General features: G+C 34.4%; 1 protein-coding gene and 1 pseudogene across 1 annotated transcript; one reads left to right on the top strand and one right to left on the bottom strand.

Annotated features, from left to right (window-relative positions):
- Positions 1–665: 665 nt before the first annotated feature.
- On the bottom strand, positions 666–7,925 carry LOC107795548 (protein kri1-like; annotated as a pseudogene).
- Positions 7,926–11,517: 3,592 nt separating this feature from the next.
- LOC107795287 (uncharacterized) lies at positions 11,518–14,218 on the top strand. Its single transcript, XM_016617897.2, has one exon. The coding sequence runs from the start codon at positions 11,569–11,571 to the stop codon at positions 14,005–14,007; it is 2,439 nt and encodes an 812-aa protein (XP_016473383.2). The 5' UTR covers positions 11,518–11,568; the 3' UTR covers positions 14,008–14,218.
- The last annotated feature ends 28 nt before the right edge of the window (positions 14,219–14,246 follow it).

Genomic DNA, 14,246 nt, shown 5'->3' with positions numbered 1-14,246 from the left:
CAATTCTTCCTCCAAATTCCTCACTTGAGCTTCGAGATCACTAATCGTGACCAAAGAGTCAGAGAATTCGTCAGATTGCTTCTTCAGCTCGTTCTCCAAGCTCTCGATCTGGGCTTCCATTTGACTTGCAGTGGCATACGAAGAGGAACATTCATATTGCATCTTTAATTGTTCTCATAGTCAAGGGCAAGTTGCTCCATCTGCATCTCTAAATCGTCTCTGTCTCTTCTGTAGATCTCAATTTCACCATGCAGGTCCATGATTTTTTGCTCTAGCATGTATGTTTCCTTGGCATCGCTATGCTGTCTCACAAGCTGCTCAAGTGCTTTTTGCTCTTCATCACTCATTTCATGCTTGGAGTTGGAGATAACATCTGGAAACTTGTCAGCATCATCGCGTGTCGTTGATTTGTTGGACAGGTTAGTGATTTCTTGGTTTTTCTGTTCCAACATCTCATCTAGATCTTGAACAGCAAGAATTAGTTCAGAATAAGATTCTTGTGTCGTCTGAAGTTGTATCTGAAGATTTGCATTCATGTCCGTGTGATAATTCAACTCTTGCCTAAGCTCATCTACAAGAGCCTGAATATCCCCATTGTCGTAAAGCAACTTGTCTTTGGACTTTGTCTCGTCCATACGTTTCAGTGAGGCTTTAAGTTTATTGCATTCTTCCTTGAGAGCATCTCGTTCCTCTTTCAAACTAGCTACCTCTTTTGAGAGGTCCTGTCCCCTTTTGCTCTCCTTGACTATCTGCTTCCGAAGAGTCTGTAGTTCCAAATCCGACATGTCTGCTTGCCTAGCCATAGCTATGAGCTCAGTTTTGAGCTTTTCAACAACATCTGTACTCACGTCAAAAGCAGAACCTCCCATCCACTCCCATTGTGCATTCAGACTTTCTTCATGAACTGTCGTTGAGACATTGGTATTTTGCTTCAGGGGAACCAAAGCATTACTCAGAGAGGACGGAAAGCTTATTTGCTCGTGATGAACCGTGTTGTTCTTCAATGCCCTGAGCTGCTTCCGGAACTGGACAGGGTAATATCAGATTCGCTTGATGTCCGGCAGTTGCCGTTCTTTCCACCATTTTGTGATGTAGGTTTGTTGGCCAGAGCATCCTGTCAAATCCAAGGAAAAATAATGACACGATCTTGTCAGCAAATAATCAGAAAACCAAAAACGAGGCATAATTTGATTGAATGATATTGATATATACACAAACACACACGTGCGTGAGTTATCAGTCAACAACCACGTGCAATAGCAGCAGGCTATGAGAAATTGCTCCCAAAATCTATGATCAATAACAAATTGCGATATGCAAGCTTTAAAATATTCGAACTATGACAAAGTCTGAGGATATGATCCTTAGCTCAGATGACATGAATCAGACCGAGGTCTTAATTTGTTTACCTCAATAAAATTGTCTTTAACTATTGCTTCAAAATCATCATTGCTTAATTGTGATCTCAAGCTTCTATCCAGAGAATTAAGTTTTGCAGTTTCGATTTCTTCGACAACACTGTAAAAAGCAAAAACACCAAAAAGTGGGAAATTTTGTTAACTTTAGGCAATAGGCAATCAAGTACTAAAACACACACACAAAAATCATTGATAACACCTTTGATCAGCAGAATCATCTGAATTGAAACCTACAGTTCAACAATAGCAATTGGAAACTAATTACACAATTGCAAAGAATTTATAAAATATCAATCCTAATAATTTTCTAGCAAAGAGACTTACATGCAACACAGCTTCAGATTTAGAATTTTTGAGAGGAAGAGACACCAAGGAAACCTTAGTTGCATCTGCATAACTCGAAAAGTCAAACAAAGCTTCGCCAACAACTCCAGATTTTGAAGAACCCTACAAAGTACACATCCAAAAACTTAACAAAACTCGTGGTGTTTGTTGATGGATTTGTGTATCCAAAAAGTTTTGAAAAATTGATGAGTCATTACCATTGATATTTAGTCCTAGAACTTCTTTTTCACCTTTTGTATACATCACTTGAGATTTTGGATTAGACCAACCTGCAAAAAATGGTGACAAACAAAAAAATAGCAGCAAAACTTAGTTGCCAAGTTAAAACTTTGTTTTGTTGCTAAAGAAAATCCAAGCCTTTGTACCTATAGAGATATATCATTGCTGAGCTAGAAATAAGTAAAAAATAAAAATCTCTGTTAAATAAAAGTTGAATGAAAAATGTTTTAGCAGTAGTAACAGAAACAGCTAGCACAACACACACACGGTTGCATTTTATTAGTCTTTATCTTTTAACTTTTATTTTGCTCAACAACCAAATGGATGTTTAGTGAAGGACTTCATTCAAAATCTACACTGGCTTTTCACATTTCTAGTAAGCGCTTGAGCAAGATTTGATAGATAAGGCTAGAAAGACAATTAGAAAAATGAGAACTCGTACCTCTCCCCTGTGCATGTCGTAGAACCTGGAGGTAGAACATCTGCAGCCACCTGTATCCAGTATGAACCAAAAACTTAGAATGCTCTATCACAAAAGTCAATACGAGCTAATATCACATCCGTGTCAAGTCAAACTTGAACGATTAATTGTGCTTAGAACTGGAGCCGTAACCATGCAATAATACTTGTATGCTCAATTTGTTTTCCTTGTGAACCGATTAATAAGTTCTCAACAGCAGAATAAACTGACTGTCTTGCTGCTGACGTTTACTAAAGTAACTTAAGTTTTGTGATAAAAGCAGAATAAAGATGGCTTGCAGCTGACCTTTCGGGACTCTTGTTCAGACAGCCTTTCTGCATTCTGACTAAGATCTTCTAATCTTCTATCTAACTCCTCTATTTTGTCTTGAAGATCTCTCTCATTCTCCAAAAATGAATTTGTTGAACTCTCAAGTGCACTTTCCTTCAGCTTGATCTGACCCTGCTGGTCGTGGAACAATCGCACAAAATTAAGAGCAGTTGGTATTTCATATACCAATTCACGTAAAATTTTAAGCGACTGGAAACACAAAGGTCCAGTAATAAAGGAAGTACAGACAGTTTATTTCCTAGTAAGATCATAAAGACAACCTATGCATATTGTAAAGTTTGAAAATATGTAAAAGACGACACAGACAGCAATTCGTATTGAAGTTGGAATACATTCAGAAACAGAAAATGCAAGTAAAAGTTTACCTCAAGCAACTTTATCTTCTCTTTAAGACTTGCAACCTCTCTTGAGCCTGCAGATGTGGGTATGGACTTGTTGTTCTTTGATGTTGCTTTCATTCCTTTAGAAGCTACTATTCGACGACTGCCATTCTTGAGCTTTTTATCTAAGCTATTCAATGCATCCTCTTTCTACTTTAGATCACCTTTTAATTGAGACACCTGCTTTTTCAATTTTTCTCCACCTCGTCCTCAAACAACATCCTTTTCATTTCATTGCATCTCGATTTAAAGTTATCCATTTCCAAATGCAGTTTCACAGCTAATGCCTCCTTCTCATCCTTAAGAGACCTCATATTGTTTAATTCCTTCAAAGACTCCTCAGCTTCTTTTCTCACTGATGCAAGCTTAGTCTCCAGTTCACTTCTTTCATTGCGACCTTGTTCGACAAGCAATTCCATATCTTTAATTGATGAACTCATTTTATCAGGGAGAAAAAGTAGAATGATACTTTTGAAGACATAATCATACCATTTGCCCTTTTCTCACCCAACCAAGCATTCCCCCTTCTTCTTTTGATGGACAAAGGGAATACTGCACCGCCAGATCACTTAGATCCTCTCCTGAATATAACAAGCAATTCAGTCAGCAATATATCTGAAAGTACAAGCATCAAGAGAAAATTTGTTTTATACTAATGTACTAGTTTTCAAATTTAATCATGGCATTGACTCATTTGATAACTTAGCATGGAAAATTTAATAATGGGTCTTTTCTCATTAAGCAAAAATATTGAAAACTAACCTTCTACAGTTCTTTTCAGAAGCTCCAGTAAAAGTTTCTGGTCATCTTCTTTGACAAGTAAATGCTGTACTAATATCTCCCGACCACCTCCAGAACTCCCTCCAGGACCACTCCCAGCACTATATGAAGCTGAAAGTTACATATTGTGAGATTTAGCAACAGCATGTATCAGAGGATAACAACAACAACAAACCCAGTATAATCCTACAAAGTGGGGTCTGGGGAGGGTAGTGTGTACGCAGCACCCCTACCTTATGGAGATAGAGAGGTTGTTTCCTATCAGAGGATAGCAAAAAGAAAAGAAAAAAAAAACTCTCTTCACCCTTCAGAATCTAGAACAACCAGTATACAATCTCAAAATCCACAGGACCTCAGACAGGTCAAACTGATATAATAAGTCACACTCACATTTCTGATGAAGCCACTTTTTGGTAATATGCCAGTTTCATCAATGGTTAAGTCACAAAATCCCAGTGCAACAAACTTTCTTGCTATCGTTGGTGTCTCGATGTTCTTTGTATTGTACTCATCGAACTCCTTCAACTGCTCAACGAAAAACCAAGAACACATTTTAGTCTTTGAATCACGAATGTAATCTTCAAATCTCGAGATGAAAATCCTTTCGCTCCTTCATATGCAAAATATTCACTTACACAATTGAGGCTGTTATAAAGAGATTTGACCGTATATTGACAGTTAAAGTATACTAAACAAGTTGTTCCCTAACTTCAGGATATACTAAACCTCAATCTATTGACAGAATTACAATCTGAAACAAACAATATGTTTCTCATTATAATATTTACCTGTTATACAGAGCTGCTCCTCATTAACTGCCTGCTACTTCTTTTTACTCTTTGACTCTGATGTGTTAGCTGAATATGCCTTAAGCCTTGCTGTAGATAGCTTATACTCAGCCTTTTTCTTTCGCCACCTACTTTGCCTCGATTGTTTGCTTGTACCATCTGTCTCACCAGCAAATTTTTCCTTGTTATCAAACTTAGGCTTCTTTTCAGCTTTTGGTACATCTGATGTTTCTCCTTTAAGTGTCTTTTTAACTTGATGAGTTTTAAGAAGGGGTACTTTCCATTCCTTTTCTCTATAAGGTGCTAACTTCTTCAAAGAAACATACTGGTTTAACTCTTTATCCTCAATTGTTAACATCTCCTCTGGTGTTAGCCCAAATCTCTTCGCCTTAACCGGCCTATACTTGAATCTTGTCTTCAAGTCACCAATAGTATCCTCATAGTCCAACTTGTAATATTCTTCCATTAGCTGTTCTTTGACTATCTTCATTCCTGTACTAGGCCACTTCCTCTTCTTCTTCGTCCGCTTACCTTCTTCAGCCACATCATCATCATCACCACGAGGTTCGTCCACATTGTATCTAAGTAATTCATCTTCCTTGTCAAATTCTGGCTTCTCAAGTTTGGCATCATCTTCATCCTTATCACTTCCAAATTCAGGATCCATATCATTTGCCTCATAGTAGTTATCATCGAAAGCCTTGTTCATCTTTCTGTCATGATCACCCGGATCAAATTCCTCCTCCAAATCATCCATATCAAACAAGCATACCTCGTCCTCTCCTATCCCGGCAGTCTCCTTAATCTTCTCAAGCTTCTCCCTCATCTCCTTCTTCTTCAAGTTCTTTAACCGTTTCAACTCCTCTTTTCTCTCCTCTTCCGCTTGAACCATCCTCTTTTCCTTTTTCTCTCTCTCTCTGCAACTTCCTTGCGTTCGCCTTCTTTCTCACCGATCCCTCCACTTTCCTTGAATGTCCCCACACTCGATCACCCCCATTTTCCTCAAATCTAAAATTAAAATCTCTCTCGTAATCCTATTGCCTCTCAATCTCTTCCTCATCCTCCGAAAACTCAACCTCCTCCACATCATCTCTTTTTTGTTTCTTATCATCCCTCCCCATATCGTTCCCAAAATAATCCTTTAAAAACCTGTCATCCTCTCCAAAAGCCTCATCCAACTTCTTAGCAAGCTCCATAGAGACCTCCTCGTCATTACCTAACTCATCCCCTGCTTTCTCATTCACTTTCACCTTAACCAAGTCCTCTTCATCCTCATCCGCCTTATCAGCATTCAAAAATTCCTTTCTCAAATCCTGTTGCTCCTCAAAATATGTCTTCACTTTCTTCTCTTCTTCTTCTTTTTTATCTCCAAACTCCGGACCATCCTCCATCAAATACTTATAAACTACATCCTTCTAGTACTTTGGCTTTTTCTTCTCGTCCTTATACTTCTCCTTCAACACAGAATTTGATTCAGATTCAGATTCAGAATCGAATAACTTAGCATCTTTATTATTCAAAATTGGATCACCTTTCTTTATCTTAAGCAAAGCATCAATTAACTTTAAATTACTCGAAAGGTTCAAATACTCCTCTTCTTCTTCTTCGTCGGCTTCAGAGGAGTCTTCGTTGTCAGAGTCATCGATGAGGCCTTTCTTCTTCAGCTCTTCCAGCCTTTGCAAGTCCTCTCTCTTCTTATTATGCTCGTATCGACGGGCAAATTCCTCATTGATCTCGATCTTGTCCAACTTCTCGATGTCATCATCATCACCCTCGAATAGCTTCAACCCCATATTATTAGTGTTTACAAAGAGCTTCAAAATAACAACCTTCACCAAACTAACAGCTCTCACCAAAATAACAGCTTTCACAAGAAAACTACAGAAACTGAAAGTTCACTATTTTGCCTGCAATTCAACATATAAACAGAAAGTTAACATTAACATATAATGAAACCTATCATGTGCTGCATAAAGAAAAACAAATATACTAAAAAAATGCCAATTTGAATCAACAATATAGTTTAAAAGCTCACATTTTTATTTAGATTAAACTCATAACCATCAAGTCTTTGGACCATATGAGAAATAATAGGGAAGAGCATGTGAGAGCAAACACCAAGAGGAAAAAAAATCAGATTTTTATTCAGTTTAATCACATTTCTCTCTTTTCACCCTTTATATATATCTGAATTCTATGTTGCTCGGACTCTTCGAAAATACTGATGGGTGCGTATCGGATCCTCCAGAAGTAGTGCATTGGATCCTACATAGGTACGACAACATACTTGGAGAGTCCGCACAACATAGACTGAATTAGAGTGTGTGTGTGTGTGTGTGTGTGTGTGTTATGGAGGGGTAGATTCACAGTATTGTCTTCTCAGATACTTCTTTGCAGCAAGTTTTAGAATTTCAGACTGTCATGTTTTGCATAAAAATCAACAAATATACTAAAGAATGTGAAATAGAATCAATAATATAGTAAAGCAAATCACATTTTTATTCAGTTTAATCTTACAACCAAAGCCAAGTCTTTGAACCATATGAAAAGAAGATCACATTTTTATTCAGTTATAATAACAATTCTCTCTTTTCAACCTTTTTATATGACTCTATTAGTGTGTGTGTGTGTGTGTGTGTGTGTTTTGGAGGGGTAGATGCAAAGTAATGTCTTGTCAGATTCTTTTTTTGTAGCAGCTTTCATAAATTCAGACTCTTTCTTCCATACAGTTTACATAATCAAGCTAAACAAGCACAATAAAAGGTTCTTTTCTGGAAATTGTACAAAGATAACAAAATATTATGCAAATTGCAATCTTTTCAGGAGGCGGAAGCTGTAGAGACTCAAATATTTTCGAATAAAATTGAGAGAATACATTGTGAGGATGCAAAGCGAAATAAGAAGAGAAACAAGATTTAGAGAGAGAGCCTGTGTATATTATACCTGTGTAGTTGAATTACGCAGTCAACAGTGTTTGTGGTAGGAGCAGGGCACATATATAATATCTTTCCACCTTTAATTAGACTAGATCTCGGGTTTAGGCAACCCGGTGCACGAGACATTTGTATTTATGGAAGATACGAGAAGAAGATCCCACTCTCGATATGATTTAAATAATCTATCCTAATGCAAGCATTAATGACTGCTTTCAAGGCTCGAAACCGTAACATATAGGTCACACGAAGACAACTTTACCGTTATTCCTGGGTTTCAGCTCTAAATTTTTTAGAAAAAAAGTAAAATATATACAAAGATATCTAAAGTTGCCACGATTTTACAATTAAATACTTTAATTAGGCTTTGTTCCGATTGAACATCTATAGTAGATTCAAAGTGTACCAAACATTCCGTACTACTTAAAAATACCCAAGCTCGCGTCTATTAGTGTGAAAGATTACCTAAGGAAAAAGTAGTATGAAAAATTGTCTAGGAGAAGTGTGAAAATGACATGTTCCAAGTATAAATAATGATTTAATTTGCTAATTATTACACAAATGTCTGTAGGAGGCGTAATCCAAGGCGCAAATACTAATATGGGGGAGAAACCAAAAAAAAAAGTGTATTAATAGACTTGCCATATTGAATATATAAGCAAAATTGTTACATAACAATTAATTCTAAATTACACTTAGATGAAATACTTCAATCAAAAACAAAACAGCAAAATATTATTATCTCACATGTATCTTGAAATTATTTTCTTTATTCCTAATACCAAACAACAGCTAAAAGCAGTAAAACTGTTAGCTTTTTTCATTTATACTAGTTTTAGTATATGTGCCTCGCACGTGCTGCCTAGCAGTTATTGTAAAATTTATATTTAAAATTAAAATAAGATTAAATACCATAAATGTAAAATTAGTCTGAATAATTTATTTCTTAAATATAAGAGTGAACAACAAGAATATTATCATAATTCTATCTTAGAGTGAGTCGAACTAATCTTTTTATTTGACCTCTAACATAAAAAGTCGGAACAACAAAAAAATGGTATTTAACTTGTAAATGCAGCAAAAAATTCCTATAATTGAAAATCTTACTAATACAATTTAGTGTCTAAAATATATCATTAATGTTGTCCATTTAGATCAAAGTTTATTAGAGAAAAGAAGAAGAAACTTAAATAATATGTTGAAGGAGTAAATAGATATGGAAGTTAGAGTATACTTAAGCATTGATAATTGCAAAAATTATCACACTCAAATCTAAAAAAAAAAAAACTTAAAAAAAAAATAGTTGTTCCTTAAGGAAAATCGAACATGTCATACTATTGGCTTATTCATGCAACAAATAGTTATTTGTTCTTTGCATCAAAATTAATATGGACTAAATCATAGCTTGGAAAGGCATGATAAAATTGTAAAGTAGCTTCTTTTTTGTCTAATTGAATATAAATAGATACATTATGTTCGTTGAAAATATAAACCTCCAATCTACTTGATTATTGTAACTCAAAGATTAAAGAAGAATTACCTTTAGAAAATAGTTAATCGGCCTCAATGTTCTATTGACAATGGTGACAATCATATTTGCAAATAATATTTATATAATCAATAAACTCTATTAAAGTACAAAAATTCTTAGCGAAATGTCGTTTGCCTTTTTACCGTTTAAAAATAAAGTTCACATTGAACAAAAATATAATTTAGGTTACTTTCCTAAAAATGTGTATAGCTCAAATAAAAACAGAAAAGGACTACCGACTTTATTTCTATGGTTTTCTATGTATTCTCTTTCAACTAATTCTTTTACATAACAAATTAATGGTTATATTTGGATAAAACTTCTAAACGTAATCTATACTATATTAAAAGCACGAAGGCCCTTAGCGAAATGTCGTTTGCCTTTTTTACCCTTTAAAATTGAAGTTCACACTAGACAAAATAGTCATTTAATTATTCTCCTAATATTTAGTTCTTTGAAATTGACTAAAATTTTTGTTATTAAATTATTTTCCATTGAACTAGGTAGGAAACCCTAAAATTTAGGACTTTAAAGTCAATTAAAACTTTACCTAACTTAAATATTTTCCTTATTTGAATTATATATGTCACATAATTATAATTCTTACATGTTGCTTTCATGGATATATATTCTGTGAAAATAAATAAATAACGTGTGTTTTAAATAAAATTAAAGTAAATAACTGATCCATCAATTTTATGCCTAATATTTGAAAAGGCACGTAAGAAATAGTGCATTTAAGTCATAGTTTTAATTTTAAAAAAATGAAAACATTAATGATAATTCATATTAAGGTGGCATGAATTTAGACTTTAAAAAACAATTGTGACATTCTATTTTCTTTTAACAATAAGGACGTAGAATTTGAAATATACTTACAAGTTTTGTCCATTTTTATTGTCTAAATATTAAGAAATAATCAAATGATAATCGTTTTTAAATGTGACATTATTTTAAATGGTAGAATAAGTTGATCAATATATATTTTGTACACTAAAATAGAAATAGAAAAAGAACATATCTATGTAATTGGTCGCGAGTAAAAGTACTTTAGAAAGAAATTATAGGTAAAATAAGATAATAATTGAGCAAAAAATAATAATATAAAAATTGTTAATAATAATCGAGTTCGGATGCCTATATGATTATTAAGTTATCAATAGAATACGGTTGCAGCTTTAGCAGTACCGTAAAATGAGTAAAGATAAAAAAAATTAATTGTTGGTAAACTATCTTACATAAATTTTTTAATAAGTAGCATGAAATATACATGCAATGTACGTACTCAAGTTAGTAAAATTGAATGATTTTTTTACCTTTCAATCAAACACTACTCCTATAACTTTTTTTGTACAACAAAGCAAGCAAGAGAAACAACTGAAGGAAAAACTATTAGACTAGATCAAACTCCTAAGGAAGAACTACTCTTAATTTTATATAATAACATAAACATATTTGTGAATATTATTTATTTTATTTATAAAATTTTATTTTCATTAACACGAGGGACACGCGCAACGCGTGTATGCTAAAACTAGTGGAATTCTAAATGTATGAAATTTTGTTTCCTACTTTGATTTTCCAATTGTTGCGTCACTCTTTTAATATTATATAATTCTATGTCAAAGGTAAAGATTTCTAAACCTAAAAGAACTATAGACGCATATTCCAACTTTCGTTTTTCCTTTTTTGGTGTTAATTACTTTTTTAAATAAGGAAGAAGTTATGAATACCCAAAATTTAATTGATTGCAAATTTCTAAATATAAGAAAAATAACTTAAATTACAATTGTATCCAACGTAAAATATATTTTTAAAGGGTAAAAAGGGTGAACGACATTTTGCTAAGGGCCTTCGTGCTTTTAATATAATATAGATATATATCTATCTATATTTATCTATTATTATTTTTGTATAATCTATGTATATTTTGTAATATATTTTGTACTCAATATTTTTGTGAATTATAAAAAAAAACTAATACGGAACTAAAACATCAATATACAAAAGTTAAAATATCCAAAAAAAAATTATTTTGGTTTGATATTTCAAATTTTAAGTACAATTCTTAACATATTTTATTTTTTTAAATTATTTAAAGTTTAGCTGAATTTTGACAAAATTCAGACTATTCCTTTTCCTTCTCCTCCTCTTTAGCTAGATTTAATTTCAAACCCGAAGGTCTGAAATTTGAATTTAAGCTTTAGCCCTTTTGAAACTTCGGAAAAAGTGACTAAATTTTAAATACTTTATAAATGCCATGCTTTAAATATCTGTCCTAAAAGTGGCTATTTTTGTCACTCGCCTTTCCTCAACTGTCTACTAATTACAGACAGCCGACGATCATTGTTTAGCACAGAACTATGCGTAAGTTTTTCCCCATTCCTCGTCCCTTAAAACTAGTTTCTGCTACTTCCTTCAAATCCTTCAATTCAACTCCATTTCTACACCAACAAGAACAAATCACTACTACTACAACAACAACCAATGAGAAAAATCCCACAAATTCCTCATCCCAAAATCTTGAAGAACAACTTCGTAAACTCCGAATTTTGCTACAACAACATCGTACTGAAACTGCAAAGTCAATCTTGGCTACCCTTATTCACAAAAACTCAGTTTCACAACTCTATATTCTTTTTTCACCTTCCCCAACAAAACCCATTTTTTCGAACTTGCTATTATCACTTTATTCAGAGTCAAAACTCATCAATGAAGCTAAAGAACTTTACTTTATGATAAGGGAAGGTAAAAAATTTCCATCTTTATCAGCTTTTAATGTTTTTCTTGAATCTTTGAATAGTTTGAGACATTACAAAGTGACCCTTGAAGTTTTTGATGATGTAGTGAGTTGGGGTATAAGGGTTGATAGGTTTAGTTATGGTAAAGCTATTCAATCAGCTGTGAAATTGGGGGATTTAGGTAAAGCTTTGGAGTTATTGAATTGTATGAGAAAGGATAAGTTGAGTTTAAATGAGTTTGTGTATAATGTAGTGATGGGTGGGTTGTGTAAAGAGAGGAGAGTTGGGGAAGCGCGGAAACTGTTTGATGAAATGCTTGAGAGAAAAGTGGCGCCGAGTAAGGTGACTTATAATATTCTTATGGATGGGTATTGTAAAACGGGGAAGTTGGAAGAGGCTTTTAAGTTGAGAGAAAAGATGAAGAATGATAATGTGGAGCCGAATATTGTGACGTTTAATACGTTGCTTAGTGGGCTTTGTAAGTTGGGGAAGATGGAGGAGGCTAATTGTGTTGTGGAGGAAATGAAGGGTTATGGATTTGTACCTGATGGGTTTACTTATAGTATACTTTTCGATGGGCATTCACGACATGATGATGTTAGTTCTTTGTTGGTGTTGTATGAAGAAGCGGTTAAGAAAGGGGTACATATGAATGAGTACACGAGTAGCGTTTTGTTGAATGGCTTGTGCAAGAAAGGGAAGACAAATAAGGCTGCAGAGATTTTGAAGAAGTTGATGGAAAATGGGCTTACTCCTACTGAGGTTTTGTTTAATACCATTTTGAGTGGCTATTGCAAAGAAGGCAATATGGAGAAGGCTTATTCAACTATTGACGAAATGGAAATTTCCGGGGTGAAGCCAAGCTGCATCACATTTAATACTCTGATCACGAAATTCTGTGAATTGGGTATGATGGATGAGGCAAAAGAATGGTTAAGGAAAATGCTTGAGAAGCCAGTTTCCCCTAATGTACAGACATATAACATCTTAATTGATGGATACGGGCGCAAACGGGAATTCACGAGGTGTTTTGAGATTCTTGAGGAGATGGAAGATAATGGATTGAAGCCTAATGTAATTACATATGGTTCGCTAATCAATTCTTTGTGCAAGGATGGTAGGCTTCTTGAAGCTGATGTAGTCCTTAATGATATGATCAGTAGAGGGGTTAAACCAAATGCACAGGTCTATAATATGCTTATAGATGGACATTGTATGAGAGGAACGATGAGTAATGCTTTTGTATGTTTCGAGAAGATGGTAGAAAGTGATATAGAAACAACACTGGTTACATACAATACTCTATTAAATGGGCTTTGCAAAAAGGGTATGATCAAAGAAGCCGAGGATTTGGTTGTGCATATTCTACTCAAAGGTTTAAATCCAGATGTTATCACGTACAATTCTTTAATGTCTGCATATTCAAATGCAGGGGACACTGGAAAGTGTTTCCAAATGTATGAGAAGATGAAAACCTCTGGCATAAAACCTACAATGAACACAATTCATCCTCTTATTAGAGTGTGCAAAAAGGAAAAGAGTGAACTGGTGCTAGTCGACAAAATTGTTCAAGAAATGGCCGAGATGGATCTTTCTCCCGACCGAGTGGTATATAACGAGCTCATCCATTGCTATGCACTGCATGGAGAGGTTCAAAAGGCAGTTGCCATGCACGTAGAGATGGTGGAACGAGGAATTCCTTCTGACAAGAAGACGTACAATAGCTTGGTTATGGTGCATTTGAAAGAGGGAAAATGTGAAGAAGCCAAGAATCTCGTCGATCAGATGAAGGCTAACAATATTGTTCCCAATGATGAAACTTATAATATTCTGATTGAAGGGCATTGCAAACTTAAAGATTTTCTTGGCGCTTACATGTGGTACAGAGAGATGCTTGACAATGGTCTTCTCCTGGCAGCCAATATCTGTAATGAGCTAGTATCTGGCCTTAGAGAGGAAGGAAGATTGCAAGAGGCACAAATTATATGCTCTGAAATGAGTTCTAAAGGAATTGAAGAGTGCAATACAAATGAGGATCTTTCTGCTGTTGGGAGAGCGTAGGACAAAAAAGACATTGTACTCCAGCTCTTCAGCTAAAAATGTCAGCAACAAATGAAATCTTGTAATATATTCAAGAATCTGTGTATTCTTGTTAATTTATTTCCTCATTGATACTTATTAACATATGTATTCTTGATACTGGATGAGATGAATTTCATAGTTGTATAAGTTATTCATGTCAAATTCAACCTTATCATTGTCTTTTCTGAGATATCTCTATTTTTGGCTCCCATTCATTG

The sequence above is a fragment of the Nicotiana tabacum genome, chromosome 1, assembly GCF_000715075.1.
Source record: "Nicotiana tabacum cultivar K326 chromosome 1, ASM71507v2, whole genome shotgun sequence".
Classification (NCBI taxonomy): Eukaryota; Viridiplantae; Streptophyta; class Magnoliopsida; order Solanales; family Solanaceae; genus Nicotiana; species Nicotiana tabacum.
Note: the sequence above shows the minus strand (reverse complement) of the source record. Positions and strands in the feature narration are given on the sequence as shown.